General features: G+C 40.3%; 1 protein-coding gene across 2 annotated transcripts in view; it reads left to right on the forward strand.

Moving 5' to 3' along the window:
• The window catches only part of bcas3 (BCAS3 microtubule associated cell migration factor), a 418130-nt gene extending 407237 nt beyond the window's left edge, over window positions 1-10893 (forward strand). For both annotated transcript variants that reach the window (XM_022195624.2, XM_022195625.2), the window contains one exon: window positions 9283-10893. In XM_022195624.2, the coding sequence (XP_022051316.1) occupies window positions 9283-9431 (149 nt within the window). In that variant the 3' untranslated portion in view covers window positions 9432-10893. The remainder of the gene's footprint in view (window positions 1-9282) is intronic.
• The last annotated feature ends 5712 nt before the right edge of the window (window positions 10894-16605 follow it).

Consider the following 16605-nt stretch of genomic DNA (forward strand, 5'->3'; position numbering starts at 1 on the left):
TATCTAAAACTTCAGCTGAAGCTATGTAATACAACATATTTTTTCCCCTATTTTCTCTTTACGTTGTTCACTTGATGGACCCTTTTGAATCTGCCATTACTCTCTTTGGCTCATGTCTAAGAGCAGCAGTCAGCCTATAAAAGCAGTTCCAAACAGTGTCCGGCGGTGAGGCGGCTGTCAGTCTGCTCTGGGTAAGTAGCCAGTCAAAGCCTGGGTCACCACTAGGTTTTCATTAGAGACCTAATTCAAAGCGGCCCACATAGAGTGTGAGGAGTGTCCCGGCCTGTTGTTGGCACCCCTTATAACACACTCTAATGAGCAGCCGCTGGGAAAGATGTGGTCAGCTGTGTATATGGAGCTGGTGAAGCTTAGAATATACGGTCAGAGAAGACGGAGAGAAAGTCCCCGCTCAGGGGCCTGAATGAGCCCCATGAATCACTTACTTTCTTTTTCATTTGTTCCTTAATCATGCAACCTGTTGAGTATCATGATTCATGGGACTAGTGCTGGCTGTGGTTTCCCCTGTGGAGTTCAAGCACACGGCCGTCATGCATTCTCAGTGGACAGCTTTCCAGTATGCGGCTGGACGCTGTTAGTGTGTTGATGAAGATGCTCTATAAGTATCTCTATGCCTCTGTGATTAGACAGGAAAGCTGTAGACTGGTGGATCATCAGTCAAGGTGTTGATGAATTCCAGACTGCGGTGTTAACCAGCCAGGGCCTTTAATGAAAATGTTTCTAGTTACTGGGCAAATATGAATGAATACAAACTTAAGGGATTTAATGAGCTTGATCCAAAATAGTCCTTAGCTTTTGAGAAAAAAATCTCTTTAAATCGAGCATGTGGTGCCATTTGCACGTGCCATCTCTTCTAATATGCTGTGTACAGTATGTGCATCTCCAGTCACGTCTATGTGTGCTGTCCTTCACACAGGAGGGTGTGTTAAGCCTGGCTTTTCACGGTCCATCAGGATGATCTCCGGTAGATGTTAATGAGCTTTCCCACTAATGTGGGTTCAGTCGTCCAACTGGACAGCTTTCTAAGGATTGTACATACCAAGAGCTCATATAGCGATGCTGACGTGATTTAATGTGTAAAACATTAGTAAGTCCTTATTAATGATGTTTTTGCATGTATTAGTGGGCAGGTGAACCACTGCAGACAATGACAAACCCATGGCACGTAGCAGCATCTCCATCAAGATTATAAATGTTGCCACACCTAAAAATGCTACTGGAGATGGTTAATACATTTTTGACACACATCCTGGAGGAAGGTTATAGCAGAAGTGCCAGTTCAGGATAAAAGACCATCAAATGGCACCTGACATGTAGTGGTCAACTGAAAATCAACCCAGACAAGATATGCAGTAAATTCTATGTAATTAATGTTTTCTAGTTCTACCAGTGACCCATCTATAGCATTTATGCACAGGAGATGACATCTGGTAGTCATATACATGTATGATTATGTACGATGCCCAAACCTTTGCCTTCTGATTCTGGGAACATCTTCTGCAGATCCTCCAATTACTTTTGGTCCCTTAAAAAGGTGGAGGGCACATCTAAAATGTGTTGTGATTCCTCCACCGTTCACCTGATTTGGATGTAAATACTTTCAAATTAAAGCTGAAAGTCTGCACTTAAAGCACACCTTGATTGTTTCATTTTATTTCAGTAGTGTACAGAGCCAAAATGCCCAAAATTGTGTCAAAGTCCAAATATTTATGGATCTGACTGTACTTCTGAGCAGCATTGAACTAATTCTATGATGCTGTGTTAAACTTGGAGAGGACAACAAGAAGCACCATTTTTTGCCCCCTTGACGTCTTTGTTGAATTGAGTCTTCTCCTCATCATTTACTTGCAGACATAACAACATAGCAGACCTCCATTCTCCTTTTTCCTTTGTGCACATAGGACTGGAGTTACATCCAGTAACTACTGCTGGAACCAGTGAAATCAGACAGGCTATCTCTGCTGGTGATGGATCCAGTGGGTGGCAGCATATTTTCCCCCAAAATGTGTCTGGGTTCAGCCTTTGGAACGGGGTGAGGACATTAGACTTCCAGAGGGGTCTCAAAGTAAAGCTACTGCTCCTTTGCATCCAAAGGAAGCAGTTGAAATGGTTCAGGCATCTGATCAGAATGCATCCTGGGCAACCTGCTCTAGAGGTTTTACAGCCAAATGGTAGGAGACCCAGGGGCATACTCAAAACATTACTAACAGATTACATAACTCATCTGGCTTGGGAACACCACAGGATCCCCCTGGAGGAACTGAAAATGTTGCCGGGATGTTTGGACAAGCTGGTTGATAATCTGGAGAAAATGGATGTATGCATCGATGCATTGTTTCAACATGGACTTGCAGTGCCCCACATGCTTTTTTCAAAAGCTTTTATAACTTAGCAGATAAAATCCTAAAAAAAATGAATACTTGATTAAATACATAAATACTTAATTAAATACTGCACCTAAGCAATATGAATCCCAAATTACTCTGCATGTATACCTGTAAAAAGAAGTAAGATGCATTAGGGAAAAGCTTTGCAAGCTATTGTAATTTTGTTTTATTTATACTTTCTAATGTTCTTTTTTTGTTTATTGTGAATATCAAAAGTCCCTGGTATGAGTTGGAAGCAAGCTAAATTTGTTCTAACACCCGTACGTTTGTGAATCAATTTTCACACAGCGAAGTTAGTGCATGCACTTCTGTGTAAGTGTGTGTATGTGACACCGTTGGGGATTGGAATGTGACGTGAGAGCACTAATCAGAGGCAGCTGGGGCCAACGGTGAGATTAAAGTTAAAACACAAAAACAATCAGCTGGGATAAGTATACTATCGCTATGGGTTACTGCCCTCATCCCAGCCTCTCCAGGGGAGAGAGGGATGGATGGATAGATGGATGGATAGAAGGATGGATGAGACTCTACCCAGCCTGGCTGGCACAGACCCTCTGATTAAAAGCTCCTTTGTATTCTCTTTGATCCCCTCTCTTAGTGGTGAGTCTCGTCTCACCACAACATGCACATGACACACTCTGACACACTGCCAGTCAGGGCCTCAGGAAGTGGTCTGTATATGTAGCCCTGGTTGTGTGTGTTCTGATATGTGTACACTTAAAAGGGCAAAGTGATCACAGTGGATGGTATTTCAATTTCATTTCATGGCGACAACTCAGCTGCCAATAAATAATCCTGTGCTTTCAATGATAGCATTGCACTGGAAGACAGAAAAAGAGGCAGGAAATATGACAGGTTTCAACCCTTCAAACTTACCTGAAAGAGAAAACAGATGTTAACAGTAAAATCAGGACAACCTTCTGTACTTAACAAGCACAACGTTACCCTGCGCGGTGATGCATAATCACAAACATTTCAGGAGCTCTCACATTCCACATAGTGTCGTTTGATATCTGTGCTGGCTCTGCTGGCCTAAAACCTGTCTGACTGCATGTGTTTTTTTGCCCAGTTGGACATTTGCGATTTTGTCAGTGTCACTTTATTGCCAAATCTCAGCACTGCTGTGTGCAATATTATCATAAACAGGCAACACAGCAGACACAACTGAAATATCACACTCAAACCATACCAACTGTGAATTCTCTTTAAGTGTAGGAGAAGGTTTAAGGATGAAAAGATGGTGTGCCTGAGAGGCTTTTTAGCTACAACTGCAGTATTTGTTGTACTTTGCATTTGAGAGTAGATTTAGTCTGTGTGTTTGTATGAAAATGAAAGTGTGTATGCTGGAGTCTGTGTGTGTTTGTGTGAGAATATAAGAGGATTACGGCCTGTTCACAGCCGAGGGTGCAGACAGCAGCAGTTCTGACCATTCCCTCTGTATGTCCGATTGGCTGATGAGGTATTAACTTGCTGCTGTGTTGTTATATGTGTCTCTGTTGGATTGTGTGAGGACACGTCTCCCAAAACAGTTAAATTTTCCTCCTTGCTGAACACTGCCAAAATCCCCCACCACCACCCCTTCATCCATCCAACACTGGCCTGAAAAATCTCCCTGTTATCTCCAGCTGTGGCATCCACTGCTGTTTTACTGATAGCCTTTTCATCTTGTGTTAACTTGCATTTTCCTTTGAAGTCTGGCCACTGGTGTCATCCACAGCTTCTGTCCCAGGAGCCATACAGAGTCAGCACCAGCAGCAGCCAGCAGCAGAATTCCTTCCAAAATTTGCCCATATACGTGCCAATATTTGGAGACAAGACTTTAATGGTCAATAACATAATATTTCAGTGACTTAAAAGAGCCAATGAATCATTTGATAATGCAAACTGCATCCAGATAGACTGATCTCCATCTCAGATGCTGTTACCAGCTTTCCAATTTCACATGTCATTTTTGGCATTGAAAATGACACTTTTAAAGATAAGCCATTTCATATTTGTGCAATATATTTGTCAGTTGGCTCTGATCAGCCATTCTGTAAAAGCCTGTATCAGTCAAACCCTACAGTAGTTTCCATTTCTTCACTGGCTTCCCTCCAGAGCAGCATTATCTACACATCACACCAGACAAAACCACCTTGTAAATAACCATATTACTTTACCTTGTGACATCAGCCCTAGAGGAAAAGATCCCCAACATTAGCGCGCTGGGGGATTGTGTCGGGGGCGTGAGAGGTTAAGACTTGTTGAATAGCTGGTAGGCGTCACACAATGAGGTGGATTAGGCAGCACTAGAAAGGGCCTTTAGAGCTTTACTGGGGTGTTCAGCAGCTTACAGCGCCTACAATAACACTGCAATAGTGCAGTTCCAGCTGGGCTAGCTTCGGTTGGCAAAAAGGCTAGCTGAGAGGGCAAGTTGCTGCCATTTCTGATCAGTGATGTAGGAAGTATAGAGGCTGTGATGGAAAAAAGAGAGTTATCAGGGAGTTTTGTTGATGAGCTAGAAGAATTACGCTAAGAAATTACTAACGAATAAAATAAGCTTGGCAGCCCTTGACTGGGTGTCACATTGTTGTGGTGGTGAGCAGTTTTCAGGCGGGAGCAGTGTGAGGTTAGGTTCATTCTCAGTGACTCTGGCACTTTCCTCTGCTTGCCGGGAGCTGTCACTGGAAAAACGATATCATTACAGATGACCCACATTCTTCCAGATAACCCCGGCACTGTGGTGTGTGTGCTGTGATACTTGATGAATGTGTAAAAAGGAAGCTGTGTATTAAAGGATGGAATTAGACTAGTCTGTCAGTTTGCTGATCTCAACCAGTCAGTGCTAATTCTGTCTTATTTATTAGTAACCCGTACCACATGGATGCTCTGAGCAGCAGGTTCCCAGTTCAGTTTGAAGTAATACAGTAAAACATTAGTATAATGATAGTAGTTTTTTATTTAAAAAAAATAGGGTAAAATACCCAAAAATGAATCTAAACAAAATTTGTTTTTGTATATTTTTGTTAGCTTTTTTTTTTTTTTTTTACTACAAAAAAGCCAATATCGTTTTAGAGTGAAACTAGCAGCTATTAGCATCTCATCTAACAAAGTGCCGGTATTGGCCGTATAAATCCTCATATTTTCTGAACCCAGAGTGGTATGAACCAGCAGTCCTGGCCTCTGCCTGGGATTACTGCTGCATTTCTGCCCTATGTAGCATTGGGGAATTAAAGAGGAGGGGGGTGGAGAGCTGGCCGCAGGCTGGGATAACACCGCAGTGTGCCACATTGCGTGTTAGCTGTGATAATAACAGTGTGGTTTGTATTAGGTTTCCTGAGCTGAAGTAAGAATCTCCCACTTCCTGCATACCCACTAAAGACAGTAGCTCCTGCACATCTGCAGGACACATTAAACACATGCTGTGGTTTTATCTCAGTACAGTACGAATTTGGAAAGGCTCTTAAGCTAATTAGGATTCCTGTTCATCTGAAGGTCAGTGATGTGTTCTGCAGTCACTTTTTGACAGACAGCAGTTCAAAGTCTCCTCAAACAGCATAAAGTATTCATAGCATGATATTCTGATGCAGTAACAACTCCAGCAATGGAAACTGTTTGTGCAGTCATTGTGTCAGTGACTGTTCTAGATGTTTCTCTCTTTTCTGCCATTGGATTTGAGGTATTATTCAACAAAAATAAAGTCTCTTTCAACTAGAATCTCATCTATCTCCCTAGAACTTAAATCATTTGCTTCTCCTGTCAACCAAACCCGTCCTGGGCAGCACTGGAACAGATAATAGTCATTGCAAGCTACAAGAAACTGTGGCCCATTATATAAGTGCAGCCACATTCAGTGAGGTGTCTGGGCCATTGACCTGGTGGTTTTCACAATGAGTGATAAATTGACTGCCATTTTCATAGGTTTCCAGAGTTTTGAAATACTTCATCTTAGTATTCTAAAGGGCAGTGGTTTGGTGTCTGATAAGATGATAAACTCATTGAAGTATGATCTTGGATTATATCTTATTGCCACACCAGAAAAAGCATGCACCGCTCCAGGCAGCCCTTTGAGCTGCAGCACTGACTGCACATTACTCAGCCGTACACCTCAAGGTTTTAGCACACATCATCACAGGTCCATCTTTGTTGAGGCATCATGATTTGCCAGAATTTCCTCTTTGCCAGTGCCAATACGTCACCTCATCTCATTCACATACAGCTCAGAAAAGCATGCCATCCTTTAGTCATTTCATATATAGCCTGTTGCTGCAGTGTGTGCCTGAAGTCCTGTTGAATAGACACGTTTGATCCTCTCTGTTCTGCAAACCTGCATTAACAGTAACCATGTGCACTTTTCTTCTCATGTACATGCATTATCAAATCCTGCTCTCAATTTGTTGATGACAGTCATACTTCGTCACAGATGCACACTGCTGCATGTTTCCAGGGCGTCGACCACTGTCAGCAGAGCAGGCAGGCAGCAGCAGCAGATTAAACGCAGCGAGACGCCTGATGGACGTCACAATACACTACATGCATCACAGTCTTAATACCGTGCTGCCACTTATGCGCACGCCATTCCGTCCGCATATCGACGGATATGGTTTACAGCATGTAATAACAGTAATGAGTTCCTTATGCAGAGATCCTGAGCAGAGCAACTTGGTCAGTCCACAGTGAGGGATGTTGAAGGGGCTGTGGAGCAGCATGACATGTCAGAGAAATGCTCTGTGTCACCCAGAGAATGTTGGGAGAGTTTAGTTGTGTCCCAGAATAACTGATGTCCACTGACAGTGTGGGTTACTGTCACAGATGGGAACTTCATCTGCTTCTAACACAAATGCGGGGTAATAGTGGTCTGATGAGTTATTCATGGTGCAGCAACAAGAAAGGATCCCCTGGGATCCCTAGTATCCAAAATGACCTTTTTCTTCATACTGCCTGTTAATTTAAACAAAAATGTTGTAAAGTGTTCAGTGTTCTACGCACCTTTCTCTGAATTGTGATTTTAAATTCCACTTGTGTCTCCTAAAATGTTTGGAATTGTTTATGTACATTATTCTATATTGTTAAAACACTGGATTAGAGGAATACTGTGGTATAACTTACCGTATATCTTATTTCCCTGGTTTTAATCGGATTTTCTACTAGTAATTTTAGTAGTGTACCAACCAAAGTAACTGCTAAGATCCCTAAAACAAAGTTCAGCTGGATAAGAAACAAGAGCAGTCAGGCGTTCACACAGGTTGTAAACAAAGCAATAGTTTATCCAGATTATCAGAACCACTTTATTTGGAGGTTAAACTGTAAGTGAATGCCCAGAAAAGTTGGTAAAAATCCCATATTACACGCTAACACTAAGAGGAAACACTACTCCCATAAATACAGTAGGTCAAAGCTGGAATCAAGACTGAAGTTATAACAGAGATAAAGTTCAGGTGACAGTTTACTTTGTTTTCCTTCCAGATTAGTTAATCTCTCTGATCATATAACTCCTCATGCTTCCCATGGAAGCTCTGAAGGGCCTCTGTGGTATCTGGTACCAAGACTTTAGCAGCAGATTCTTTAAGTCCAGCAAGCTACTCATTAGACCACTGTGTATCAGATCCATCCAATCAGCAACCATTTGCCAGTTCATGATTTGTCTTTCACTGGCCAACTGCTGATTGGTAGTATCCCACCAGCCTTGGTGTTTGGGAGATGTCCAATGAAGCCATCTGGCCTCCCAGTCTTTGACCCTTGTCAGAGTCACTCAGATCTTTACACCTACCTGTTTCTCCCTGATTCAACACTGAAACAAACAACAGTTCACTTACTAATGTCCCAAAGCTCAACCTGCTCTGTTGTTACAAGATAATGTTTCTTTCTGTGAGTTTTGGCTCATCAGCGTACTGGTGTAGTCATTTTGTGTCAGGTTTTATGCTAACATAAGCTACTGTGACTCACTAGCTAAGGAACAAAGTCACATACAAGCATTAAGCAAGTTTTATTAGTCTGCCCGTTTGAGTGAAGAACATGTAGGGCTGCAAGTCTAATTCTCCTTTAAATCCATTTTGTCCAACAACTGTGTAGTTACATGCAGTTACCTGTCACTGTCTGAAATATGCTTCTTAAATATGATACCAGTGATATCCTTGATTTTATCAATTAGCAGGTACCTGAGTTTCAGGTTGAAAATGATACTTTTTAGCATAAAAAGCTATTTGGTAAAGAACCGTTTTGGTAAATTTACTAAAACAAGCCAAACTTCCATGTTCCAGTGACAACTGACCGAAGAATATGCACATATGACCTGTTGTCATTTCACAACTGTCAATAATAATATTCACTCAGTGTTGTTGATATTTCAGGTGGTAATCACAAACTATTGAGGTTTAGTTCTCATAGTGACTGTGTAGAGGGGAGTGTAGCTGCAGTGGCTCTGAGTATGCCACTGTCAACACATCCACTACCGTTCAAAAGTTTGAGATCACTTCAAAATTTCCTCATTTTTAAAAGAAAAACAATTCAGTGAAGATAACATTAAATGAATGATAAATCCAGTGTAGACATTGTTAATGTGGTCAATGACTATTCTAGCTGGAAACGGCTGGTTTTTAATGGAATATCTCTATAGGGGTACAGAGGAACATTTCCAGCAACCATCACTCCTGTGTTCTAATGCTACATTGTGTTAGCTAATGCTGTTGAAAGGCTCATTGATGGTTAGAAAACCCTTATGCAGTTATGTTAGCACATGGATAAAAGTGTGACTTTTCATGGAAAACATGGAATTGTCTGGATGATAACAAACTCTTGAACGGTAATGTAAGTCTGCTGTTTGATTTGACTGTTATGCAGCTGATGGCTCATTAAACATTCTCTGTCTGTCTGTCTGTCTGCGTCTCTCTCCCTGCAGAGCTGCAGAGGGAGGGCAGCATCGAGACCCTCAGTAACAGCTCGGGTTCCACCAGCGGCAGCATCCCACGAAATTTTGAAGGTTACCGCTCCCCCCTTCCCACCAACGAGAGCCAGCCGCTCAGCCTGTTCCCCACAAACTTCCCCTAGAGTCCTACCTCTCCCCCGCCGTCCAGCCTACCTGAGCACCTGCCTGCCCCCTTCCCCCGGCATCCCACTGACACACTAATGTGTTAAACTGAGACCAAATCGTCTCTAGGATTTGTGTTTCTCTGTACGGTGTGTTCTGTGCTGATCACAAACAGCTACATCCAGTATTAGTGTTTCATTTGTGAGGTTGGATTTGGAGGCTGATATTGTTTTGTTGAAACTACCTACAGCTGTAATTTGTGCGGATTTCCAGATATTTAGAATTTGTCCATTAAATGCAAAAATCATTCCCCTAAATTAGTTGCTGTTTACCCTCAAATTGCATTCATGTCCGGATGGAAACACCTGGACGCAATTATTATAGATTTTTGAAAAGGTTAGCAGCTGTTTTAAGTGTTTCTGAGCAATGAAGCAAACAAAGTACAGATGAAATGTGGTCTCATATTTTGATACAGCTTGAATGAGGAGGAGCTTCCTGTATTATTTTCAATGTTCGATTTTCAACATCACCCTGCACATCAGTCTGCTTGTTACCTTGTGATGTTAAGTCAGCAGCCAGTCCTCACAGACATCGTTGCAAACCAGCCGTCCTCTCCTCTCTGCAGCTGATGTCTGCTGTTTCCTCGGTAGCCATCATTCTTCGTGTGTGTGTTTGAAGTTTTACGGTGTGCCTATTGTCTGACTGAGCCATTAGAAAGGGAGCACCGACAGAGGAAAAAAATGTTTATTCCAGTCAATGACGTGTAGCAGCTCCTTCTTCCCTTCAAGCGTGTGTGTGTTGCTGCTCTCATGGCCTCTCGCTAAATGTTTTTGATTAAATTTGCTCCTTTCATGCCTTTGATTTTCTTGTAATTACATTTGACAAGAGATGCAGTAATGAGATGACACTATTACTATGTTGCTGAAGTAATTTAGATGTTTACAGTGTAACTGAGATATGTTTCTGAAATCAGTTAGATATATTGCCATTTGGCCTTTCCAGGTAGTAAATTTTAATTGAGCGGAGTAATAGAGGCTTGTGTCGCCATCATGCCGTATTTTGTACATTAGCAATTTTTGACCAAAATCTTTTTCCTGCCTCTAGTTCTACATGTTTAAAAAAAAATTATTTTCCTTAAATGTGCTAGCTTTGCCTGTAGCAGAGAACTTTGATATTCAGAAATGACTTGATTGAACACCCTTTGTCTGGTAGTTTGTCCTTTGCAGAATGTTAAATAAATGCACTATTTCCAGAGTCCCCGTAGAAAACAATTTGCAGTGTAGTGCACTACCCCACTGTTGGACTGGCTGCATGTCATGATGTCCTGGCTCAGTCACCGAATGAACACACAAGAGCATGAGTCTACTAATTCAGAGCAAATGCTTGTTGTTGACGGTCTGATTGGATTTGTAAAATACTGGCTTCTTTTCCCAGCGTTCATGCAAGTGAAGATATAATAAAAGTAGAGGAAATGAAACTGTCCTTTTTTCTCACTCTAATTGCTCCTAATTGTACTGTTCACATTTCAACCACGGTGGTGACCGTCCACACATAGAACCACTGCTAATTAGTACCATATTTTTAACAGGCAGTAAAGTGTTGTTAAAGGGACTTTTATGGGCGACTGGCTCTTTGTTCTGAGAAAGAAACGAGAGGGCATGTTTGTTTCTCTGCTAATCAGCAAAACTTCTAATCCTAAAGCTCGTATACACTATTTTTTTAATGAAGTAAAATGTTAAACTAAAGTCATATAAACAAATCCAAATTAAGTTAGTTTAGCGATGTAATACACTTTATACGATTTAGCTCATCGATGCCGTCTTAAGCTACCAGTCATAAAAAGAAAAAGGGATCCTTCTCCAGCTACAAGGGAACATGTCCAGACTGGAAGAGATGGCCTGACAAATTCAGTGAATAACATATTACAGCTTAATGCCTGAAACATTTTAAATGAACAGTGTGTCTGTGTTCACATATATTTGAAACTAAAATGGTTTGCAGGCTGAGTTGGACAACAGAAAGAATACATAAAATGAACCATTGCAAAATGTGTTTGTTTAGGGTTATATGCAAGACTCCCTTCTGAATAAAGCAGAAATAAGCTCCAGCTGGCAGGATGTGCCACTTCTTCCAGCAGCAGCTTTATGCAACAAGTACAAGAGAAAAAGTGCAGTTTGCAATTGGAAGTTGTTTTATTTCACCATGTTCTTACAAACACTTCACATTGTTGAGTATCTTCAGAGGTACAAATTATAAACACAACTCAGCATCCGGAACAGAATATGCCATTAAAAACAAACTGCATTCTACACACACACAAAGGTTACATGTCTGTTAAAAATGAATTTATATATAAGAGTTTTTAATCAGACACGTGGCGGCAAATGGGGAGAATTTCTGAATTGCTGAACTTCAAACTTAGCAGCAGCATATGCTAGCGCTAATCACTTTTGAATCCCGGCTCATTAACTGTAGTCACTGTAGATCACACAATCAGCTCCCTGAAATGTAAACTGGAGCAAAACTTCAACTTTCCAGGTCCTGACGTCCAACCCCCTGCCAGGAAATGTGCAGCAGAAGAATACTTTCTTCTGAGTCCTAGCTTCAGAATTTTCAACAGATGAAGTACAGCAGCACACTGTACACTTCTCAGCATTGTGGAGAATTGTCCTGATTATTTTAAAGATCTTCACTAGGCTTGAACACCTAGTTTAGAACATGGAAACATTTCACATGTGGTTGGAACAGGGCCTGTTAACACTGAGGGTTACTGCATGTATTGTGATGGTTGAGGCTCATCATTTGGTGCATGGCATTTAGGATTAGCCTTTACAATGTTTGGTGAGAGCAGCTGAGCGGCCTGCAGTGTAAAGTCAGAGGACTGTATGTTGAGGGGGAAAATAGCAATCATCAGGGCTGCACCTAGCCATTGTTTCAATAGTCAAAAAAATCTGCAGGTTATTTTTTCAGTTAATGAATTTAAGGGATTTTTTGGTGTATAAAATGTCATAAAATGTCGAAAAATGTTGATCTGTGTTTCTCAAAGCCTAAGATGACAAATTCTTTATCTGCAGCAAGTTATTTAGTTTAATGTCAAAGAGGAGGGGAAAAAAATTAAAAATCACATTTTAAAAGCTTCAATCTGAGAATTTTGATATTTTTTCCTTAAAATTACGAAAACCAATTCATTGCTTATCAAAACAGTTAAATTTGATTTAATGCTGAACTGACTGTTGCAGCTGGTGTGAGCAGAGTGGTCTGAACAGTTTTTAGTTCCAGCTGTACAGTGCATCGTCCTGTTTTTCCTTTTTAGTGACTTTACATTGAACTGATGATTGAACAATTTCCTCCATCTAACTTCATTTCTTTGAAAAAAAAAAAAAAGAAGAAGAAGCAGCCAGCAGAAAGCTCCCTGCATGATTTTGGTTCTTAGGGACTTTGTAATTTTTAAAGCAAGTGCCAGCATGTCATACTAATGTACTAAAATACTGAAATGTAATTGGGCTTCTTACTAATAATTAACCAGCTGTCTTTCTCAACACGAGCTCTGTACTAAAGCAAATGCAACCACATTTAAATAAGCATTTCTAGCTGATCTTTCTCTGTTCTACTTTAGGAGATGACAGGTGACATCACTGAGCTCACCCACTGTGGAGACCGGTTCATAAAACACAACATCCTTACTTATTAAATGTGATGTGGTTCATTAGGAATTCATTTTCCATGTAGCTTTAACTATAAATATCATGCTAGAGGCTGGTTATTAAAAACCCTGTAATTTGAAATATTATCTTTTAGAATAAAGAGCATTTTTACCATGTACTCGGGTATTTTTTTAATCTTTGTTATGTTGGATTGCTTCACATGAGAATATCTGGTTGTAGGAGCTGACAGAGAATAGCTCTAATAGTTTACAAACTCTGCTGAAAGAAGACAAACTGTGTTAGGACGTCCAGCAGCATCCGGTCTGTTTGTTCTTCTAACTGACGTTAGGATGGCTGCAAAAATGTAATGTTCTACAACCACTATGTACTGTTTTCTTTTATGTAAATATGTAAATATAGTGATGCAAAAAAAACACTTTTTGGGAAAAATCTGTGAATGGAGTGCTCATTTGGTTGCAACATTACAACAGGAAAGAAAAGCAGCAGAGAGGTAAGAAATGTCTTGCACTCTACATTATTCCATAAGCCACTATTTCCATCCTTCGCTCTTGTGCATATTGTAAATATTATTGTGATTATAACTATATCGTTGTTTATTGTTGCTCTTACTGTTTGCTGTAACATGGGAAATTTCCCCTGACATGAGGAGTAATAAAAGATGATCTTATCTTAAGATGTGAAGGAGCAGCAGCAGACAGTGTTGGAGTCGTCGTTTCTTCTGCAGCTCAGTGCTGAATGTGTGGGACTGACCTTGGAGGACTCAGTCCATCGTCTTCATGTTGATCCTGAATCAGCAGCCAGTCTGTCCCGGGGGAAAGGACTGAAACACAGGCAGGAAAGAGTTCCAGCTTTTATTCTTCTCTTGGTCCAGTTTTAATTATGGCAGGAATTAAATCATAGAAAATGTAACAAATTTTTTTTATAAAATCAAGAAACCTTGTGAAAATCCCTCCAATAAATGTTGTAAAATGCAAACTCTACACCCAAAAATTAATTTAGTAAAGGCGCTAATTTCTTCACAATGGTGACATAAATAAACTTTTTGAGCAAGACATGATTAGAGACGCTTTTCTGCAGTCAGTTCTTTAAAGAAACACCAAAGGTGCCTCACCATGAAAAAATGTTCTTTTAAACACTTTACAAGACATTTTTAGGCACTTTAAAGAAAGAATTTTCAAGATAATCCTTTGTGTAAAGAAGCTCCTTTTAGTGGTTCCTTTGTTTGTTTGTTTTTGTTTTTGTTTTTTCTAAATGAATGGTTCTTTGAAGATTTTGAATTAAATCAGTTTGCATGAGTTGAAAAACATATTCGTAAACATACTCTTTGGTCCTTTATTAACGTTCCTTTTACTCCATTTAATTACAGTAAAGTCAGATATTCAAAAATGAACCTTCAGAGAAGCCAGTAAGTGTAATAGATTTGGCCAAGCACAAGTACAGTCTCTCTGAAGGGAAATGTCAAACCCTAAAACCTGAAATGAGTTAGTGGATGCAGACTAAAGATCAGGAAACACTGAATGCATCTGACACATTGATTTGATCAACTTTTATGCATGGATTGTAAATTTAAGAATCTGCAGCATTTCTGGTGCTTCTGTTATAACACATTTAATATTTAGGATTTCTTAGACAGAAACACATATTCCAAGATGCCAGATTTGAATTTTCTGATGTTTTTAGACCAAAAGACTAATCAATTAATTGAGAAAATACTTTGCAAATTAATTGAAAATGAAAAGAATTTTTTCTTGCAGGTCCATGCTGTTGGGTCTTTCTAGAACTGGAGGACATTTGGATTTCAAATTTATGGAAACATCAACCTTCTCTTTTAGTTTTCTGCTCCATATTCTTTAATAATAGGTAATAAACTATCAAAGGTTTGATTGCCTCAGCTCACACATCAGTGGTATCATTTTTATTCCATGTTTTCTGTGTTGTTTGCTAACCCTACTCTAATCACAGTGACAGGGATGTTGTAGGACACAGGGTCCATCCATAATAATTATTTTAAATATTATGCTGATTAAAATGTTCCCACAATTACAAGAGACATCAATGAAAAAACACCGAGAAAGGAGATTTAAATTTTATTTTAACTGTTTTATTTGGGATTCAGTTTGGTCCTCAGAGGGTGGGAACAGAGAAAAATTGTGTTTTAGGAGGAACTCCAGACTTATTTGGTATTTTAAAAATATTCTCATTCTTTTCTCCTATTTTTTTAGATTTGGTCTCAGGACAAGAACATTTACACAACAACTGCACGTTTTAGTCTTTTGTACATGGATTATTTGAAATTTGATGGGTGGAACGTAAGATGTCCTCCAGTCCTGGAATGACCCTTCTGCCTGCTCCCAAATAGCTCCAATAAAACTAAAGAAAGAAAAACTAAAAGCATGTGAAGAACTATCCACTAAATAAAGAACTGCCTTTGAGGAGGACTTCTTTTTGCATCCAGTGGTGTGTTCAGTGAGCAGCAGGTGTTTCAGAGAGCTCAGCTCACACCTGGAAAACAAGAGCTGAACGGCACACTTCACTAAAGCCGGAATTTCTGCTTACAATAGTCATTTTCAGGCTTTGTTCTGTCAGGAGGATAATTGCTGGCAGGTGAAATGAACCTGCTGCTTTGTCCTACATCAGAGCTCCTACAGGACCGCAGCAGGTCCACGAGCCACACTCTGAGAACCACCGGCTCACAGCTTGGTCTCCAGGAGGACTCTGTCAGCTGGAGATGTGTTCACCGGTGTGCAGGCAGGTCAGATGGAGATTAGACGTGGATCGGGAAGGTGAGCAGGATTTTTCTCTGCATCGGGTTCAGTTTCATCATATTTGTCCTGCAGAGCAGCTGGAGGTTCATGCTCCACACACTTCCATTCATCCAGTCATATAGTGCAGCATAATCTGATACAGCAATATTTTCTGCGTGTTTTGACATCAGATTTCTGCATTTTTTTGTCTTTACTCAGACTTTCAGGAAAATGTTTTTAATTATTTTTCATTGCAACGTGACTTGGAATTTTCTAAAACTCCGCTGTTTCTACGATTTCCAGATTTGTTTTATTTATTTATTTATTTATTTTTGGCTATATTCAAAATCTGTAGTAATAAGTGTGTGGTTTGAAGCTCGTCCTCCAGACGTGCTGAGGGCTGTGGTGATCTGCTGGAGCTGGTCCTCAGGGAGCTGCACTGAGCTGAGGCCTGCAGGTAGCTGCTCCTCTGCTGCTCCTAATAGGATCCAACGCTCCCGGCGCTCAGGCTGCTAATTCAATTTCTCCACGCTGTCAACACATCTGCAAAGCACACAAAACATTATTTTGCTGGTAAAAAAAAAAAATGCGTCTCGACTAACATGAAATAGTAATAAATATTGTCAGCTGGAAGATATTAAAAAGCCGATGTTTGAATGTTTTCTGATTAGTAAAGAGTGTTTTCCTGAACCAAACGGAGAGGAATCTCTCTCTTGGATTTGCTCGGCTTCGTAAAACTGCGCCAGTAGATTTGAAGTTCATGAGAAGTCGTATTTCAGTATAAA

Source organism: Acanthochromis polyacanthus, chromosome 13, assembly GCF_021347895.1.
Source record: "Acanthochromis polyacanthus isolate Apoly-LR-REF ecotype Palm Island chromosome 13, KAUST_Apoly_ChrSc, whole genome shotgun sequence".
In the NCBI taxonomy this organism is placed as follows: domain Eukaryota; kingdom Metazoa; phylum Chordata; class Actinopteri; family Pomacentridae; genus Acanthochromis; species Acanthochromis polyacanthus.